General features: G+C 39.8%; 1 protein-coding gene across 1 annotated transcript; it reads right to left on the minus strand.

The window, feature by feature from the left end:
• Window positions 1-4,291: 4,291 nt before the first annotated feature.
• zmp:0000000760 (collagen alpha-1(IX) chain) lies at window positions 4,292-16,201 on the minus strand. Its single transcript, XM_054600805.1, has 26 exons — window positions 16,123-16,201; window positions 15,010-15,133; window positions 13,785-14,178; window positions 13,588-13,665; window positions 13,398-13,493; window positions 13,266-13,319; window positions 10,382-10,435; window positions 10,242-10,295; window positions 10,112-10,165; window positions 9,902-9,955; window positions 9,766-9,819; window positions 9,632-9,685; window positions 9,206-9,259; window positions 9,046-9,090; window positions 8,908-8,961; window positions 8,766-8,819; window positions 8,619-8,672; window positions 8,419-8,490; window positions 8,298-8,333; window positions 7,985-8,029; window positions 7,849-7,881; window positions 7,052-7,198; window positions 6,435-6,611; window positions 5,622-5,712; window positions 4,799-4,876; window positions 4,292-4,494 (listed from the first exon to the last, which is right to left on the minus strand). Exons 1-26 carry the CDS (start codon window positions 16,199-16,201, stop codon window positions 4,292-4,294), a joined length of 2,292 nt encoding a protein of 763 aa, XP_054456780.1.

The raw sequence follows: 16,201 nt of genomic DNA on the forward strand, positions 1-16,201 counted from the left end.
AAATTATAATATTTCCTATTCTTTATTAATTTAGAGGTAGTAAGCTTTAATCTCTATTTGCAACCACTTGCCTGGACAATACATTTCAATCAATACAAATGTAGTTCTTTATGTGAAACTTTCACTATGCTTACTGGTGGAAAATATTTACTCACGTCCTATACTTAAATATGATTTTGAGGTACTTGTACTTTTAATATTCTGCCACTTTATACTTAAACTATACTATACTAGATTTCTCAAATATTTAACTTTTAACAGATTTTTTTATCTAACAGCTATAGTTCTACTAATAATGACTTAACTTACTAAGATTGTACATACAATACATATGGTCATCTTATAAAGTCATGAATTGTTAGTATGAAAAGTACTGGCCAGTTACCGGTACTAACATGCTTCTCACGTGTTGATGATAATCCATACATTAAAACACTGTATATGACAATATAACACATCTGAAAAAGGGCCATTCACCATAAAGACATCTTTTACTTTTGATACTTTGAATAGATTTTGTCACTAATACTACTTTTATTCTAAAATGCAGGACTTCTACTTTGAGTGTTTTTAAATTGGTTATTGCCTCCTTCATCTTGAGAAAGCTTTTTTTGAACAACTACTTACATCAAATTATCAAACAGTGATTTGTTAAACTACAAAGCTCGCCTGACAGGTAGTGCTCAAGATGTCATCAGACTTCATCTCATGCTGATTGAGCATCAGTGGTTTCCTGCTGATGGCCTTGTTGACCCTGAGCCTCAGCACACTCTGCTGGATCACATTGGCAAATACTGAGTTGGTGTTTGGAGCTTGGGAGTGGTCAACCTGCTGGTGAGAGTGGACTTTCCAATGCTGACTAATCTTCTGTCTCCATGAACCAGTCTCTGGTTTATAACCAACATGAAGAAAACCCAGAAAGTCCCTGTGCTTATTTTCCTACAATAAGTCACGCAGTTGTCTTCTGAGGTCTAAACATTGATCATTATGACTGTGAACTGGAAATGTCTGGAAATGTGACAATGATTACATTTAGCAGTGAGCTGATCAAGATGGCATAATAAATATGTTTGGCATATTACGCCCATGCCAGGAGAACAGGACCCACTGTTTGTATTGCACCATTTGAATTGAAGAAAAACTGCAGCAAATCTGCTGTAATTCAAATAAATTGCCACAGTATGATTGAGTAATTCAAACACATTTAAATACAGTTTCAAAACTTGCTAATGAGACAAAATTGAACAGCTCATTATCTTGTGGGAAGAAGTGAAATTATTTGTTTAAATAAATTGTGTAACTGCACTTTCAAAGTAATGTAAGTAGGGGCACATCCTAAACAAAAAAAACCTGTTATAATCAACTTGGGGCAATCAAATCCTAACAAAGCCATGAGCTTGGTTTATTTTTTATTGAATGTGCACATACCATTATCTTAAGCACCATTATGCCCTAAAAAACACTTTCTTTCTATTTGTTCAATTGCTCTAGGGCTTCATGATCCAGTGGCCACCTGCAGCAGTACACCGCAAGGTTTTCTGCTTGTGACCCCTTGATACAAGGCGATGCCTACTTTAGGTTACTTGTAACAGAGAGGTAAAACCAGCCAGTATTTTACAATTGATTTAAATTTGATTTAAAAAAAGTCTGTGATATAAACTGTTTTTTTAACAGTTTCTTTTTTATATTTTATATCTTTTTTATTGGATAACCATTATTTCATCCCTAAAGTTAATTTTGCATACCCCTATGGGGGTCTCAATCCCTATGTGGGGGAAAACTGTCCATTTCCAACATATCATAGTAGTTTGTCCATTCCACATGGTTCTGTGTGAATGGTGTATAAAAGATGCGCTCCTCTGGCATACAAAGTATTAACATGAATGTAAAATATCTACATATTAGTTAAGTGCAAACATGTCAAAGACCTTTAAATGTTTCCAATTTAAATCCAGACAACTAATGACTACAAACTTATTTTCGATAACACATTTGCCCTCAGGCAATCGTTAGGGGAAAAAGACAGATCAAAGGGGCTTGGAAATCAGTCAAAAGCCTATTTTCTATTCAGCTATTCATAGCTGCAAGTTAATAACTGCTCCACTGATATGGCCCAACATCCTCAGACAAAATGAATGAAGGCCTGTTAACAGATTCTTGCACTGCCCTTTAACTCTTTTCCAAATGATCATGAGAGAACATGTTTGTAAAAAACTCAACAACAGAATCTTTTATAACTGAGAAATCTGTTTTAAGACTGCTTATAAGCTAAATTAATCATATGAGTGAAACAAATATGCAATTGCTTTGCACAAATGAGAACATTCTACATTAACATAATGTCGAATCAAATAAGGCAGAAGATGCTCATGTCTCCACCCACAGAGCAGCATCTCATTGTGCCAATATGTTAAAACATGTGAAAGTGATTAAAAAGTTGTGTCAGGATATTTGATCAAATCTACAGTTGGGCATAACTATAACAGCAATAACAGCATCAACACTCTGCTCACTGTCACTTCTAGAAAACACATTTGGCTTATTGCTTACATTCATTAACATTTACAGCGTCTGGCAGTTGCTCTGAAACTTTTTAAAGAACTGCCTGAGGACAACAAAAAACCTCTCTCTCTAATAACCTCCAAGTCCGTGCCATCCCTTTGAAGCTCAACCGTCCTGGGTCGTTTTAATCAGCTCACATGCATTAAGCCGTATTTATCTTGATCACTTGTATGGTTTGCTGCAGAGATAAATAGTGAGCACGTCTGAACAAGTGGTTGAGCCCAGAAAGAAAAATCAGAGGATAATCGGGGATTAGTAATAGTTTCCATGACATAGGTGACCATAGCATCCAGAGCAGCATGGCACACATGACGCTGCAGTCGCAGAGGGGGTGGTGGATGATGATCTACAGTCAATGGGCTTCTCAGAGGAAACAACTGTGAGCCAGGAAAGACACGGAGAAGAGCCACATGCAGAGCTCCCTGTGAGTTTCTCCCTTTAGAAGTGTTTCTCCATTAGACTGGAGTTGTGGAAAACAATTATTATGTCACTCATCTCGTTAAGTCCTTTCTTAATCAGCATACATTGAACACAAAGCAGGGAAAAGCCCTTGACAGGGCGTCGGTCAATTTCACAGCCAATACAGACAGACAAACCCGCCCCCTCAAGCAATTCAGAGTCTCCATTCCACTTGACCAGCAGGTTTCTCAGATGGAAAGTTGTCACAGGCCAGGAATCAAACCAGGTCTGTGTTGCTGTGAAGCAGCGGTGCTACAACAGTATCTGCCGAGCCGCCATGTGGGAAACACTGCTGTCTGTGTCATTGTTTGTTCTCATTGCTACAACAACGTCCCAAAAAAGAGTGAGCACAGGTTGTAGGTCATGAAGTTTGCTGCTGCTATAATAAACTCTTATATAATCCCTGCAATCCAGTGAAAGGTAATTAGGATTATCAGAAATCATTACAGGTATGTTTAACAAACCTTCCACTTGTGGCAATGCAGAGAGATTTGTTAAATGTAAAGGTACCTACCATGATTTTATTTTATAGCACACCATTGCATTCCCAATTTAAAAAATGTGGAGTTCTGGGGTCAATAGTGAGTCCTAAGAAATCTCGATACTATGTTCCAAGATGGTGCTGCATTCTAAGAAAATTGCTCACTGGATACATACACCAACACAATTTTTAGCCTTCCACATTTTTCAGCTAGCTGATTTACTAACTAACTTTTCGCATGAATGAAAACTAAAAATAAATTACTGACAAGGCCCTTCTTAAGTTTTATTATACCAAATGGATTCATTTCTGATAATTTTGGGGTCCTTGTGGCATTCAAAATAACTTATTTCGTGTTTTTTGTCCATTCCAACAGTAATGATTGTTAATGCAAAAAGTATTTTTGTGCAAGTATGCAAGTATCATGTGACACTTTTACACAATGGTCTAAAATACATAGTATAAACGAATATCACTTTTTAATTTTTATTATAAAGAACAGATGTTTAAAGACAACTCAGACTTGTGAAATCAGTTTAAATAAACCTTTTAAATGCAGACGGTCTTTCTATACAAACATATCTTGTCACTCTCCTTCAAATAACATAGGTGTTGTCTTCGGTAACCTTGTAGATCAAACTTTTCCCAGAAGTTCATTGGGATGCATATTTACATGAGAATTACATTTATTTGAACTAACATACATATTAACAAAAAAACAATCAACAATGTTTTTCTCCTTTAAGCTCAATATTCATTTCACCGTCCGCATAGCCTCTTTTTTTTCCTCTACGGGTGATTCCTCAACCTCCGCGCTGCTGGTTGAGGGGTCCCGCTGGTGGAGTTCAGCTGAGCGCACCCAGAGGTGACACAAACACCTGGAGGTCCTCTGAGACCCGCATGGCCCCTGAGTCCAGGCCGGCCCATGTGTCCCCTCTCACCCTGCTTCCCTGGCTGGCCGTTAAAGGCTCTGCCAGGACGTCCACGCTGACCTGCAATTGAGGCAAAAAACATTGTTTAGTCTCCAGGCCTCTCTGTCTGCTCTGCTAGCAGACTAAGACTATTTCACAGATTCCAACAACATTTACAGGGAAAAATTGTTTCTTTTTTGGCAAATATCACACTCCTCTTACAGTAACAACCCACTTCCTTGGATTAGAAACTCAGACTCGGCTGAATATAGTTTGTAAAATGACGTACAGGCCCAGATGTGGACATCTATTAAGACCTCTTTTTAACCAAATCATCAAACAATAGTATTGTAGTATTGTATTTAGTATTGGAAGTTTAATTTACCCTTTGGTCCCTGGTCTCCAAAGTAGCCAGGTAGTCCATAACCCTTGGGTCCTTTATCACCTTTATCTCCTCTGTCACCTGCAAGCCAGACACATACACACACACACACATTGGTCTCGACAGCAGACAGGCAAAAATACTTTTCCGTTGATTAGAGACCATATGTGTTACTGAGATCATTGTTAAATAAACATTTAAAACACCTTGTAAATACTCTTCAATGTTATTGACTTGGCACAGGAATTGTGGCATGTGTGTGACATCATGCTCGGGCCTCTAACCATAAATGAGAGCTGAGAAAGTACACGTTAGCATACTGTGTACATTACCGGCTTTACATTATTTGATCCTGCAGTTTCATACAGTGCAGTTCATGATGAAAGGTATATTGAGTCTGTTCTTTCCAGTGGTGGAAAGAAGAAGAAGATTTGTTCAAGTTCTTTACTAATGTGCAATTTAAGAAAAACTTTGACTGGAGTCTGACTTTACTGGCCCTCTATCCCACTATATTTCAGAGGGAAATATTGCACTAAACATAGAGGAGCATTAAGTCAAAAACAGTTAAGGTAGATTTAATTTTGTAAGCTCATCAGGTAGCCAGAAAAACAATGTAATGTCGCTCCATGTCTGCTGTATGTGTAAATAAGCAAACGTTTCCTCAACTTAATAAGGTGATAATATGTTAGTGATGTGTTTACAGTTTGTCTTCCTGCCACTAAGTGGGCAACACAAATAAATGAATGCAGGTTTAAGTCAAGGATCCAAATTGTTTTTCCAGCTCAGGTTCTTCCTAAAAAGAAAGTGGCAGGTTTGTTCTTCACACCTGTTTCTCCTTTTCGGCCCAGTTCCCCAGCTTCTCCGTAGTATCCCGGCTGGCCCACTTCTCCATCAACACCATCATTACCAGGGTCACCCTGACAACATCATCAGTAGGAAAATACATTGTTAATCGTTTGTGTATACTGTATAAATCTTGCCATGTTTTCCTTCTTCTCAGGTGCTCTTTTCAAGTCATCAATTCAGGTTTCAAACTCTTCTGACCAGCTCAAAGACTGAAAACATTCATTGGCTGATTATATAATAGATTGTTGGGGAAAACTTTGTACACGACTCATACATCACTGTTCTTGGTTTGGCATTAAATGCCATAACATGAGGCTTACTGGCCATAATCTAATATAGTAGAATATTTTTCATATAGTTAAGAGCATTTATCAGCCTGAGAGTCATTGTGATTAAAGAAGCTGTGGAACATGAATCGGTTCTACTCTGTATAATAATGTGTAAAAGGCTCTCAAATCCAACGACAGCCTTGATACTCTCCAAAAAACATTCAACACAGACCAAGTGTCTAGTCTGTGACTCCTCGTTTGTCCTCATGGAGTCGTGGAAAACCGTAATGTTTTCATTTCAAGCTTTTCTGCCAAATACTTCAGCCCTCGTAGTCAATTCCAGACCCTTGCAATGTGTTTGCATTTTACTCAGCCACGGAGACAAAGGCGAACAATGTATGGAGAACGTACTGCGGCAGCGTGTCTCAGATAAAGGTCCTTTAAAAGAAGAGGTGAAACCTAAAGCAACGGTCGTTGCAGGCTGATTCACCTTGAACAATGAACACCCAAACTGTAAAACTCACAGGAGGTCCGGGGGGTCCTTTCTTTCCGCTGGGACCGGGGGCACCCATGGGCACGTCTCCATACAGAGGACAAACTGCAGCACAAGTCCTCTTCACTGAGTTGGCAAAGGCAGACATCTGCTCCAGGACCACTTTCTTACAAACCTCGATCACGTGTTGAGCGGGTAGAGTCGGGCCCTGTGTAACAAATCATTACCACATCCATCACTGGAAGGGACCCAACTGTGGGACATGTAATAAGCAGTGTTACAGGATAAGGCATGCTGAAGCAATGGCTGCCTCTCAGAGGAAATGCAATGAAGAACTGAAGCCAACAATATTTCCTTAGGCTCATTATGGATTTATAGCCACAGTAAATGAAACCCTTGCTGTGAGTCACGTATAACTACAGGCTAATGTGGAACTCTTTAAATGTGTTTTTGACCCCAAAGCTGTTACCAAACAATGTGTGTGTGTGTCATTCGGTGTAACTGCTGCTGCTAATGAGTGCTGTGCGGCTTCTGGGCCATCAGTCACAGATAGATGAAGTGTCAACTATAATAGAGTTTAAAGAGCAGTACTACTATAATGTTTGTGATATCAGCCACATTAAAAACACAGGCTTGCATTTTACTTACTGGTGGACCTGGGGGCCCCTGAAAGCCATCTAGTCCTCCTTCACCTCGGACCCCCTTGACTCCGACGGGACCTGATCGTCCAGGTGGGCCCGCCTGGCCGCGCTTCCCCCGTCCTCCCTGTGGACCCTGCGCCCCCCCGTCTCCAACCTAGAGCCAGTGCATCCATCAGAATACAATGAGATATCTGTTCAGCCTGGATACAAACTTGATTGAAAGCAGTAACAGTATAAAACGCCTCTCATGCCATATGATATTAATAATAAAACATTTTATTATTAACTAACAGAGTCCCATAGACAGTGAAGCAAACTAGCTAAAACAGAATCTCAGTGGTAAAAGTCAATTTTAGAGATGTAAAACGAAGTAAAAGTGTGAACAGTAAATTCAAATGTTCAGTTTTTCATTTAAAACAAATCAAACCTGGTTGAGAACACTTAGGAAATGTGGTGACTGATCTACAGATGCTCTAAATATGTCTGGAATGTAATTTGGTGGATTGATGTTTTTCAGACTATTCAGTTTGCAAACAGAGAATGTGATGAATTTAGCATGAAATGCTGATAGTCTGGCAGGAATATGGTAGTGTTACGAAACACACAACAGCATGACTGCTCTATTTAGTAACCAAACTCATCACAGCCAAGTTACAATGAATCGTTTAACTCCCTTAACTTCACTTAGACCATACCTATTACTTAAGACAAGTAAACAGGGTGTACCAAGACTTGAGTGCTAGTGTGTTTTTGAAATATTATTATATTTGTCAATGAAGCTCTGACAAATGAAACACAGCTCACCTTTCCTTTTGGACCCTTAATTCCTTTTTCCTCCTTAAATAAAAAAAAGTTAATGTTAGGGTTGGCCACAAAAAAACAGCAAACACAAAGCGGATGTAATGATGAGCTGAGAGGATGGGATATATTTGGGTAGTACCTGGCCTCCTTTAACTCCTTGGATCCCCTGTATTCCTGTGGAACCCTGTACAAGGCAAATACAAGATAAATAGTATTTAGAAGCTTGCAAATATTTGATATATCTGAATTTCACAGTTTTTTTCTCCATGAGTATCTATCAAAATGAACACATTGATGCTTAAAGCAATTTAAGGGTCTCAGTCAGGACACTATAAATCTTTTAAGTATCTGATTTTCGAAAACATCTACAGATAGTACTACATTCAGCTCATGAATGGTGATTTTTCTGTCATTTTTTAATTTCTAATGGGTTATGAATGAGGATGTATTACCTTGGACCCTGGTTTTCCAGGCACACCCACGTGTCCCTATGAAGAGATGACATGTTTTAGTGGCCTGAGGAAAATGAACTAGTGTTTGGAAGAGTTCAAAAAATTCATCTGGAGCACTTACAGTAGGTCCCGGTGGGCCGATAAATCCAGGTCTTCCTGGCTTCCCAGCAGAACCCTTGTAACCTCTTGGGCCCTCGAGAATAAAACATTTATTAAACCGACCTAAGGGACTGCTTTATTCTTTGTCGTCTTCCTTTAACATGGCAAACTACTTTACGTACAAAATGTATTATATGCTTGTCTCCTGAAAAAGTGACTTACAGTTCTTCCTTGGGGACCCATTTCTCCTGCTGGCCCTAGGGTGCCTTTCTCTCCCTGTGAAAGACAAAAACCGTGACAAATGAATCTGCCAAAAACATCTCAACCGTACATATTTATTCTAAAAAACAAACAAGATCGACAAGTAACCTTCGCTCCACTTCTTCCAAGTTTTCCAATGGTACCCTGTGGTCCTTGATAAGCCTGTGAGGAATAGATAATATTAGCATAACCCGACTGCACTGCTTCTGAACTTCATCATTAAGATATCATTTTCAGCAGAACATAATACCTCTATTCCTGGATCACCATCTCTGCCTGGAAGGCCTGGATCACCCACAATGCCCTATGAAGACAATATCATTATTATAAGACAGACACATGATTTTGGGGTGTAAGAGAGCACTCGGGTGTGTCAGCAGTGAATCACCTTCAGTCCGATTGAGCCAGCTCTGCCCGCAGGTCCATGGATACCCTAGTTTTTACAAGTTCAGACAAACAACACATCCATCAATATAAATCCATTTTTAAATATGATATAATCCGAACACATCATTTTTATGTCATTGTGATTAACTTGTGATACATACAGGCTTCCCCTTCTCTCCCGGAGTTCCCCTCTCTCCAGGATCTCCCACAATACCCTGTCAAATCATCATTTGAAGCATCACAAGTTATACATTGTATGCAACACGTTTCCTTCAGTGAGCAACATGGTAAAGCAGGGAGCCTGCCTTAATATACAATAGAGTAGGTTATCATGGGGGTTGAGTTCTTTCAGTGACTCACCAGCTTATTTTGATACAGTTCAGATCCTCAGATCTCAGCCAAAATCTAGCTACGTGAACTAATGTTGTTTATGGAGACGGCACATAGGCCAAAAACAAAGCTGTATTCCAATGTTTTACCACATTAAATATGATTATCTGGCTCTCTGTGCTCACATAAGGAAATTTTGAATATAGCAGACAAAGAATTGTGCCTCATTATGTATTATTGAACAGTCAACAACCCACCTGCTTTCCTGTGGGCCCAGCACGGCCTGTTACACCAGTGGTCCCCTTTTCTCCCTAAAAAAATCCAAGCATGATGGAATTTAATCACAATATCTAGATTAAAAAGAAGACAGAACTGAAGGAAATATGAATACCTTGACTCCTTGAAATCCGGGAATCCCTTCATGGCCTTTGTTGCCTTGAGCACCCTTCAAGGAGGCCAAAATGTCATTAATACAGTAATTACATTGCAAAGGGGTTTAGCACTGAGTCAGAAAAAGGTTAACTCACAACTTCTCCCAGGTTTCCTGTCTCCCCGATGACTCCAGGTGGTCCGCGAACTCCCTTTAATTATTCAGAATGCACATTAAGGGTTATCCATAAAGTTGAGCAACTTTAACTGCGAACTGCACAGAATTCCAATGAAAGGTCTGTAACTTAATTAGTTCAATGCCTATTTAAAGAGGTCTAATTAAAGCCTGGTTGAGCGCAGAAGTTTACCTTGAAGCCTGCTGCCCCTCTTAATCCTTTCAGCCCCTTGGGACCTCTGTCTCCCTGTTAACACAACATGTCATTAATACAAATATGTGACATTTCACTATAAAGAAAATGTTAAAGCGTGATGAATTACCACTTGGCCCCAGAGTCCTCTCATTCCTTTCTCGCCTTTGATTCCTTCTTCACCCTGAGGACATGTGTAAGGTTTCATTAATGCGTTTCTGAGAATGAGCCAAACTGAAGTGTAACCCTGGTTAGAGCATAATGTCTTACCTTTTGGCCGGACTCGCCAATGTTGCCATAGTCTCCTGTGTTTCCCCGGATACCCTGCAAGACAAGTTTTACTTAATCTCAAGCAAGACTGCAGCTATTTCTTTGTGAATTGACCATGTTGGGAAATAAAACCGTAAAATGCAAAACGTTAATGACTGTTTCCAGAGAGAAACTCACTAATGGCTTCTGGAAAATTTGCATACATCAGACAGAAAACTGTTCAGACAAATCAGCATTTTCTCATCTAGTTAAACACCCAGAAATGTGTTATTGATTTTCTTCATTCATAGTGGCAAAACAGAAAGTGAACAAACAGATAAAAGACAAAGCCCTCTCATGTTTTCATAGTAAATATGAAGCTCAGGCCAGGAGAGATAAGCTTAGTTTAGCATAAAGACTGGAAGCAGGAGGACATTTAAACTAGCCCGGTTCTGTCCATGTCCAAAGGTGTCAAAAAAATATCCAAAGTTGTCCGAGGTAACGAATTTCACCTAATGTTAACAGATCCTGTGAAGCTCACTAGTTAACATGTTACAAATTGTTTAAGCAGTGCAAAACCCATGTGAAACATTTAACAAAAAATGTAAAATATTGTTTTTATAGGTCATATAGTTTATTTTTGTACAAAATAAACAAATAAGATATTACATGTTTATTTGTTGGCTTTAGAGCTGCTGGTAGGGTGTTTTTATGTTTTAACTTCACTTATCGTTGATGAGTGGCCTCATCACCAGAGTTGGTGAAACTGGTGAAAGACCTGCATTAGTCTTTGGAGAGCCTCAGTCTAGCTAGAAACAGCAGGACTAAGCTAACTAGCTGCTGGCTGTAGCTCATTTAACGGACAGTTATGAGAGTGGCTTTAATCTTCTGATCTAAAACTTGATAACCCCCACCCCCCAAAAAACAGAAATTTCTCCAAATGTTGCTTTATTTCCTTAACTGTGATACTACAGCCAGGGGATAGTTTGCTTATAACAAAAGCTGCATACAGGGGAAACAGAAAGCTTAGCTCTGGCCCAAGATTCAAAGGAAAGTTGCCTACCAGCACCAAGCTCACTAATTAAAATGTAAATATTGTTTGTTTGATCTGTACAAAACCAGAGAGTAAATACAACTGGCATTGCTACTTCCCTCTGCCTCAGTCTTTGTGCTAAGCTAAGCTAACTATCTCATGGCTGTAGCCAGCACGGATATGAGAGTGGTAATGATTGTTTTATCTTACTCTTGGCAATAAAATGTGTGTATTTTTAAAAACTTTTCCTATAAGTTGTTAAAATCATCAAGGCAAAATTAGGATAAATTTGAACATGCTATATTTAGGTTTCAGGCGCACATACTTTAGTGGAAAGTGTGTTCAGCAAGATTTAGGAAACACAAGTCATAAATATAAAAAAATGGGCCAGACTATTATTTGTACAGATGCTGACTTCCTCAGTTGTACAAGGAAAAGTGTTTCCCAGTTGGCAGTATTTCACTGCATCAACAAACAGATGAAACAAGTTCCACGATGCCTTTGTGTTGTCAGTTTATTTGTCCACCTCAACTAACTTTGAGCAGAGTCAGCTGGGCAAAGGTTAACCTCAGAGATGGCCGACACTGCGGCGTGAGGCACAACCGTGAACTTTACGACGTTTCTAAGGCGGTATAGCTCTGACGAACAAAGGACCACCCACCACCTGACAACGACTGTTCATATAGCTGTGCCAGGAAATGCCCTCCTTGGGTTCCAGCAGGGGAGGAGATAAACATGTTGGGGCTCTGTGATTCACAAGCTGGCAGGAGGTCAAAACTCTAACGAGTTACACAAGACAGATGTTTACTCCCAGATGAGCTACAGCTGCTACTCAGGACATGAATATGTAGCGTGTGCAACTCTGGAAATGTGCTCTGAAAGTACGTGGGTCTGGAGGCGTACATGTGTTTGCTGATGCAGCATGGGGGATTTCCTTGAGTGCAAAGGGCATTTTAATGCCAAACAATCACATACGTATGAAAAAATAATCCTCCCTCTTTAAACACATGTTCTCTAGACTGTTTTCAAAAGACTCTCAGATCTGCTCCAACATAACACCGACTGCTAAGCATGAAAGAGATTAACAAGTCATAAATTTAAAGTGGAAATAATCACGTCTGTGGCTCCCTGAAGGATACAAATGTGAGTGTATTTGTTCATTCATTGATGCATGAGTAACCGGCTCCTGCAGCAGACTACTTTGCTCATTATCATTTTCTCAAACATCTCCTCTCTTTCACAATTTCATCTTCCTGTGGGGAATTAATTAGCCTTATCCACAAAAATAAAAACATTTAAGAGACACATTTCGCACATTAGTTAAGTACACTAATGCTGCTCATTACCAGACACTGGAGGGTATGGTTATTGCTCAACTGCCTGGTTTTCCTGTGTGTGTGGGATTCATTACATTTGGCTCAGTGTCTTCCAAATGGAAAAGCAAAACCATTAGAAATCCTGTGATCTCTTTCCAGTTTGAGTTAAACCCTACATTATAAACAGGCAGGGCCTCTGTTTTAAGATGCAATAATGGCAATTTCAGAACGACAAAAACAAATTTATTGTCACATCCGTATTGGTGAGTGTTTACCTTGGCGTCCTCCTAAATCTTTTGCAAAGCGGACATGAGTTTTTAACCTATGAAAGGAGCCTCTATGTTTACTATCGCCAAGTGCTTCTGCTTCCAGATCTGTTTCCATCCTGTCGTGTCTCAGTTGTACTTATATTGCCATTTTCCACAGCCCTTGCCCACAATTCTGTTTAACTCTCTATTGTACAGCAAGAGGAAGGGGATGCTGCTAACCATAATACAACAAGTAAACACCATTCATCCGGTGTAACATTGTGGTTTGCATGACTAAGAGAAATTACCCAGTTTCCTTGTCTTCCTTGGTCACCGGCTTTTCCTGTAAGGCCTATGTGACCCTGAAGAAAAAAAAAATGTCAACACAGTCTCGACTTAAGGATGGTCAGCCAATATTCACTGTACAGGAACAGGGTAACCTTTGGTCCTGGGGGTCCTTGAATGCCAGGTTGTCCGTGCATGCATTTGCAAGACGCTCTTCCAGCTGTTAGGCCAATCTCTGCGTACCCTCCACACTGCCATGGATAGAAAGGCGAGACAAAGGTATTAAAACCAAAAAAACATCTCCAACAGAGAGAGTGAAACCATATTGAATGAGAGCTGACTCACCACACTGGAAAGCTCACAGCAGCCCTCTGAATAAGCCTGCTCTGGGTCACATGACACCTCCATCTGCTGGAGGTCCACCTGGAAAAAGACAGGAGATAATGTGAGAAAACAAAGTTGAATCCCAAATCAAAGGAAGTTTAAAGATTACTTTATATAAAATATATATATATATATAAATATCCAAGCTGTGAACGTACAGACACAGAGCGATCTCTTGCAGCCCGCTTGACGATGGAGGTGTACCCTCGTTGGATGACTGGCCTCTGCTCATCAATGGACTCCACACTGACCTCTTCACAGTCTATCCGCAACTTCACCTGGCTGCCCTTTACACTCAGCGCCAGCTTGTGCCACTCTCCATCAAATAACCGTTCCACGCCATGGAAGGTCCTCAGCATCTGGCTCCCATGGGGGCTGGTGTAGAAGAAGTCTAAAGAGCGTGTGTCACCCTGGAATCGCAGGCCAACTTGCTCCCGACCCTGGGGGTCACTGACCTGCCACAGGTCCCAAGATTTCTTGGCAGTGTCCTTGGTCACCTTAAAGGTGGCGATGACGGAGTAGTCGGAGGGAAGTCCATCTGGATACACATCGCTGTGGAGAAAGAGTCAGGGTTTAGAGAGCTGGTTAAGATCAGAGAAAGCTGACATTCCTCACAAAACAACAATTAAGGGCTTTTGTAGTAACAAAGGGGTTTTAGATAAAATAACAACATTGATCAGTAGAAACAGAGCTCCTTGGATTTAATATTCCACTTTAGCATGCAACACATTTCTTTGTAACTTTTTGTAAACATTTTTTGGATGAGCAGTACTTAGCAGAAAGCCAGTCTTTGTGTTTTTTATTTGAACAAAAACCACACTGCATTCATTGCAAGGGTTTGAGAGTTGAAATACAGTAAAAAAAACAAAAAACAAGGCAAAGAGTCTACAGCCATGCCAGCAGCTCTGTAATGCTCAGCAGTGCTTTGAGCTAAATACTAACTCTCAGCATGTAAACATGGTCACAATACAATGCTAGTATGTTGCAATTTAGCTTCAAAGAGTCTGAAAAGCAACTACAACCACACCCAGCATATGGGAACTTTAGTTTTGCTGGGAGTCAGCAGTAAGTTAATGTAATAAGTAAGTAATGTTATTCTTTAAAATATGTTTTTTGTTAAATGTTGACCGACAAGAAGACTAGCTTTGCTTTAGTGCAGAGCTTATAGGGATCCTCTAATAAACTAAATTAAACTAAGCAGTGTTGTCATGATGTATTGTACTAACACACTGTGGAGCACCCTACTACATCACTGCAGCCGGGTGAGAAGTTAAACTACTTTAAATCAGTAAAAATAAACCTTTCAAGTAGTATTAAGTTAGTCTTTGATCATTTTTCCAGCTTCATTGGAAATAACTGGGCTCAGGCAGTCTAGTACTGTACCTCATGGTCTTCCGGAGATGGATAGAGGGGTTGACACGGTAGGCCACTGCCTCAGGTTGAGAACCGTCCACTCTCATCACTCCTCTGGACTCAGGCACACGAAACTCCTTCAGCAGATCAAAACCTCACAGCGCAAACACTGAGCTCAGTTTGATGTCACAATGATTCAGCATCAAAGGTGCAGGACTACTTCTAAATCTTACATCAACGCTGATATCACAGATTTTTATTCCAATTACTGCATTACTCATTGTCATTAATAATGCCATCTTTTCACAGGTAGAATGAGGTAATTTATGAAACCTGTTAACAGGAAGAGGCTGTTTATTATTATTTAGTGGATTTGGCTTCTGAATTCTAAACACAGGACGTTTGTGCTGCAGTTTGAATGAGATCAGCTTGGCTGTGGTGTTTCCTGTACTGTTAAATTATGTGGATGAGAGCTGTTGAAAGATTCTGATTAAAAACATTAAGACTCAAGTAGAAAATAACTCAAAAAACGAATCTATAACAAAACAAACATAGTGCCTCTTACTGTTGCATGTTAACAAGTCTCATTTTGATTTAGAAATCATTTTCTGTCTGTGTCTTAACTCTGCAGGCTCGTTTCATTGTTTCACTGCTATCACGCTTCAAAGTGACAGCAGTTTATGTTGAAAAAACACTATTACTGGGATTATTATTACTCAGCACTGCTCATATTATTTCTGTCCGTTTTATCTGAGAGTGACTTTATTAATGACAACAGGGAGACTTAGTGGAGATTCTGGGCTTCAATGGTTTATGTAAACAGCTTAACCCCAGGGTGATCTCTTGACCTCTTAGTGTCCACACAGGCACTGGGAGCAAGAAAAAAATGACTATGAACTGACAAACACTGACATCTGCTGGTCATGGTGCCGTAGTACAGTGTTCAGCCAAGAAAACTATCGTCACTGCAGATAATTAACATGATGTCAGTGATTATTGTCAATTCTGTTTTATATGATATGTTGTATTAAACAAGAAAAGACCTAATAAGAGTGTGCTGGCAAAAATAGCAGCAGCATACATATATACATGGGGATTTATGTTGTAGTCATTAAATAAGTATTGGAAAAAATGTAAACTTACTTTGCAACTTTTGACATTGGGTCAGTCCGAGGAAGGCAAAGAGGGCTGCAAACACCAACATTTCTTTGTAGGCTTGCAT

Source organism: Anoplopoma fimbria, chromosome 6, assembly GCF_027596085.1.
Source record: "Anoplopoma fimbria isolate UVic2021 breed Golden Eagle Sablefish chromosome 6, Afim_UVic_2022, whole genome shotgun sequence".
NCBI lineage: Eukaryota > Metazoa > Chordata > Actinopteri > Perciformes > Anoplopomatidae > Anoplopoma > Anoplopoma fimbria.

What these genes read in the sequence shown, in the direction of transcription:
- zmp:0000000760 (XM_054600805.1), bottom strand. Translation starts at nt 16,201, where the DNA reads ATGCAAGCCTACAAAGAAATGTTGGTGTTTGCAGCCCTCTTTGCCTTC. An exon ending in CGGGAGAGAAGGGGAAGCCT is followed by an intron (nt 9,091 to 9,205) that starts GTATGTATCACA and finishes TGTAAAAACTAG; the next exon opens with GGTATCCATGGACCTGCGGG. An exon ending in TGGGTCCCCAAGGAAGAACT is followed by an intron (nt 8,491 to 8,618) that starts GTAAGTCACTTT and finishes TTTATTCTCGAG; the next exon opens with GGCCCAAGAGGTTACAAGGG.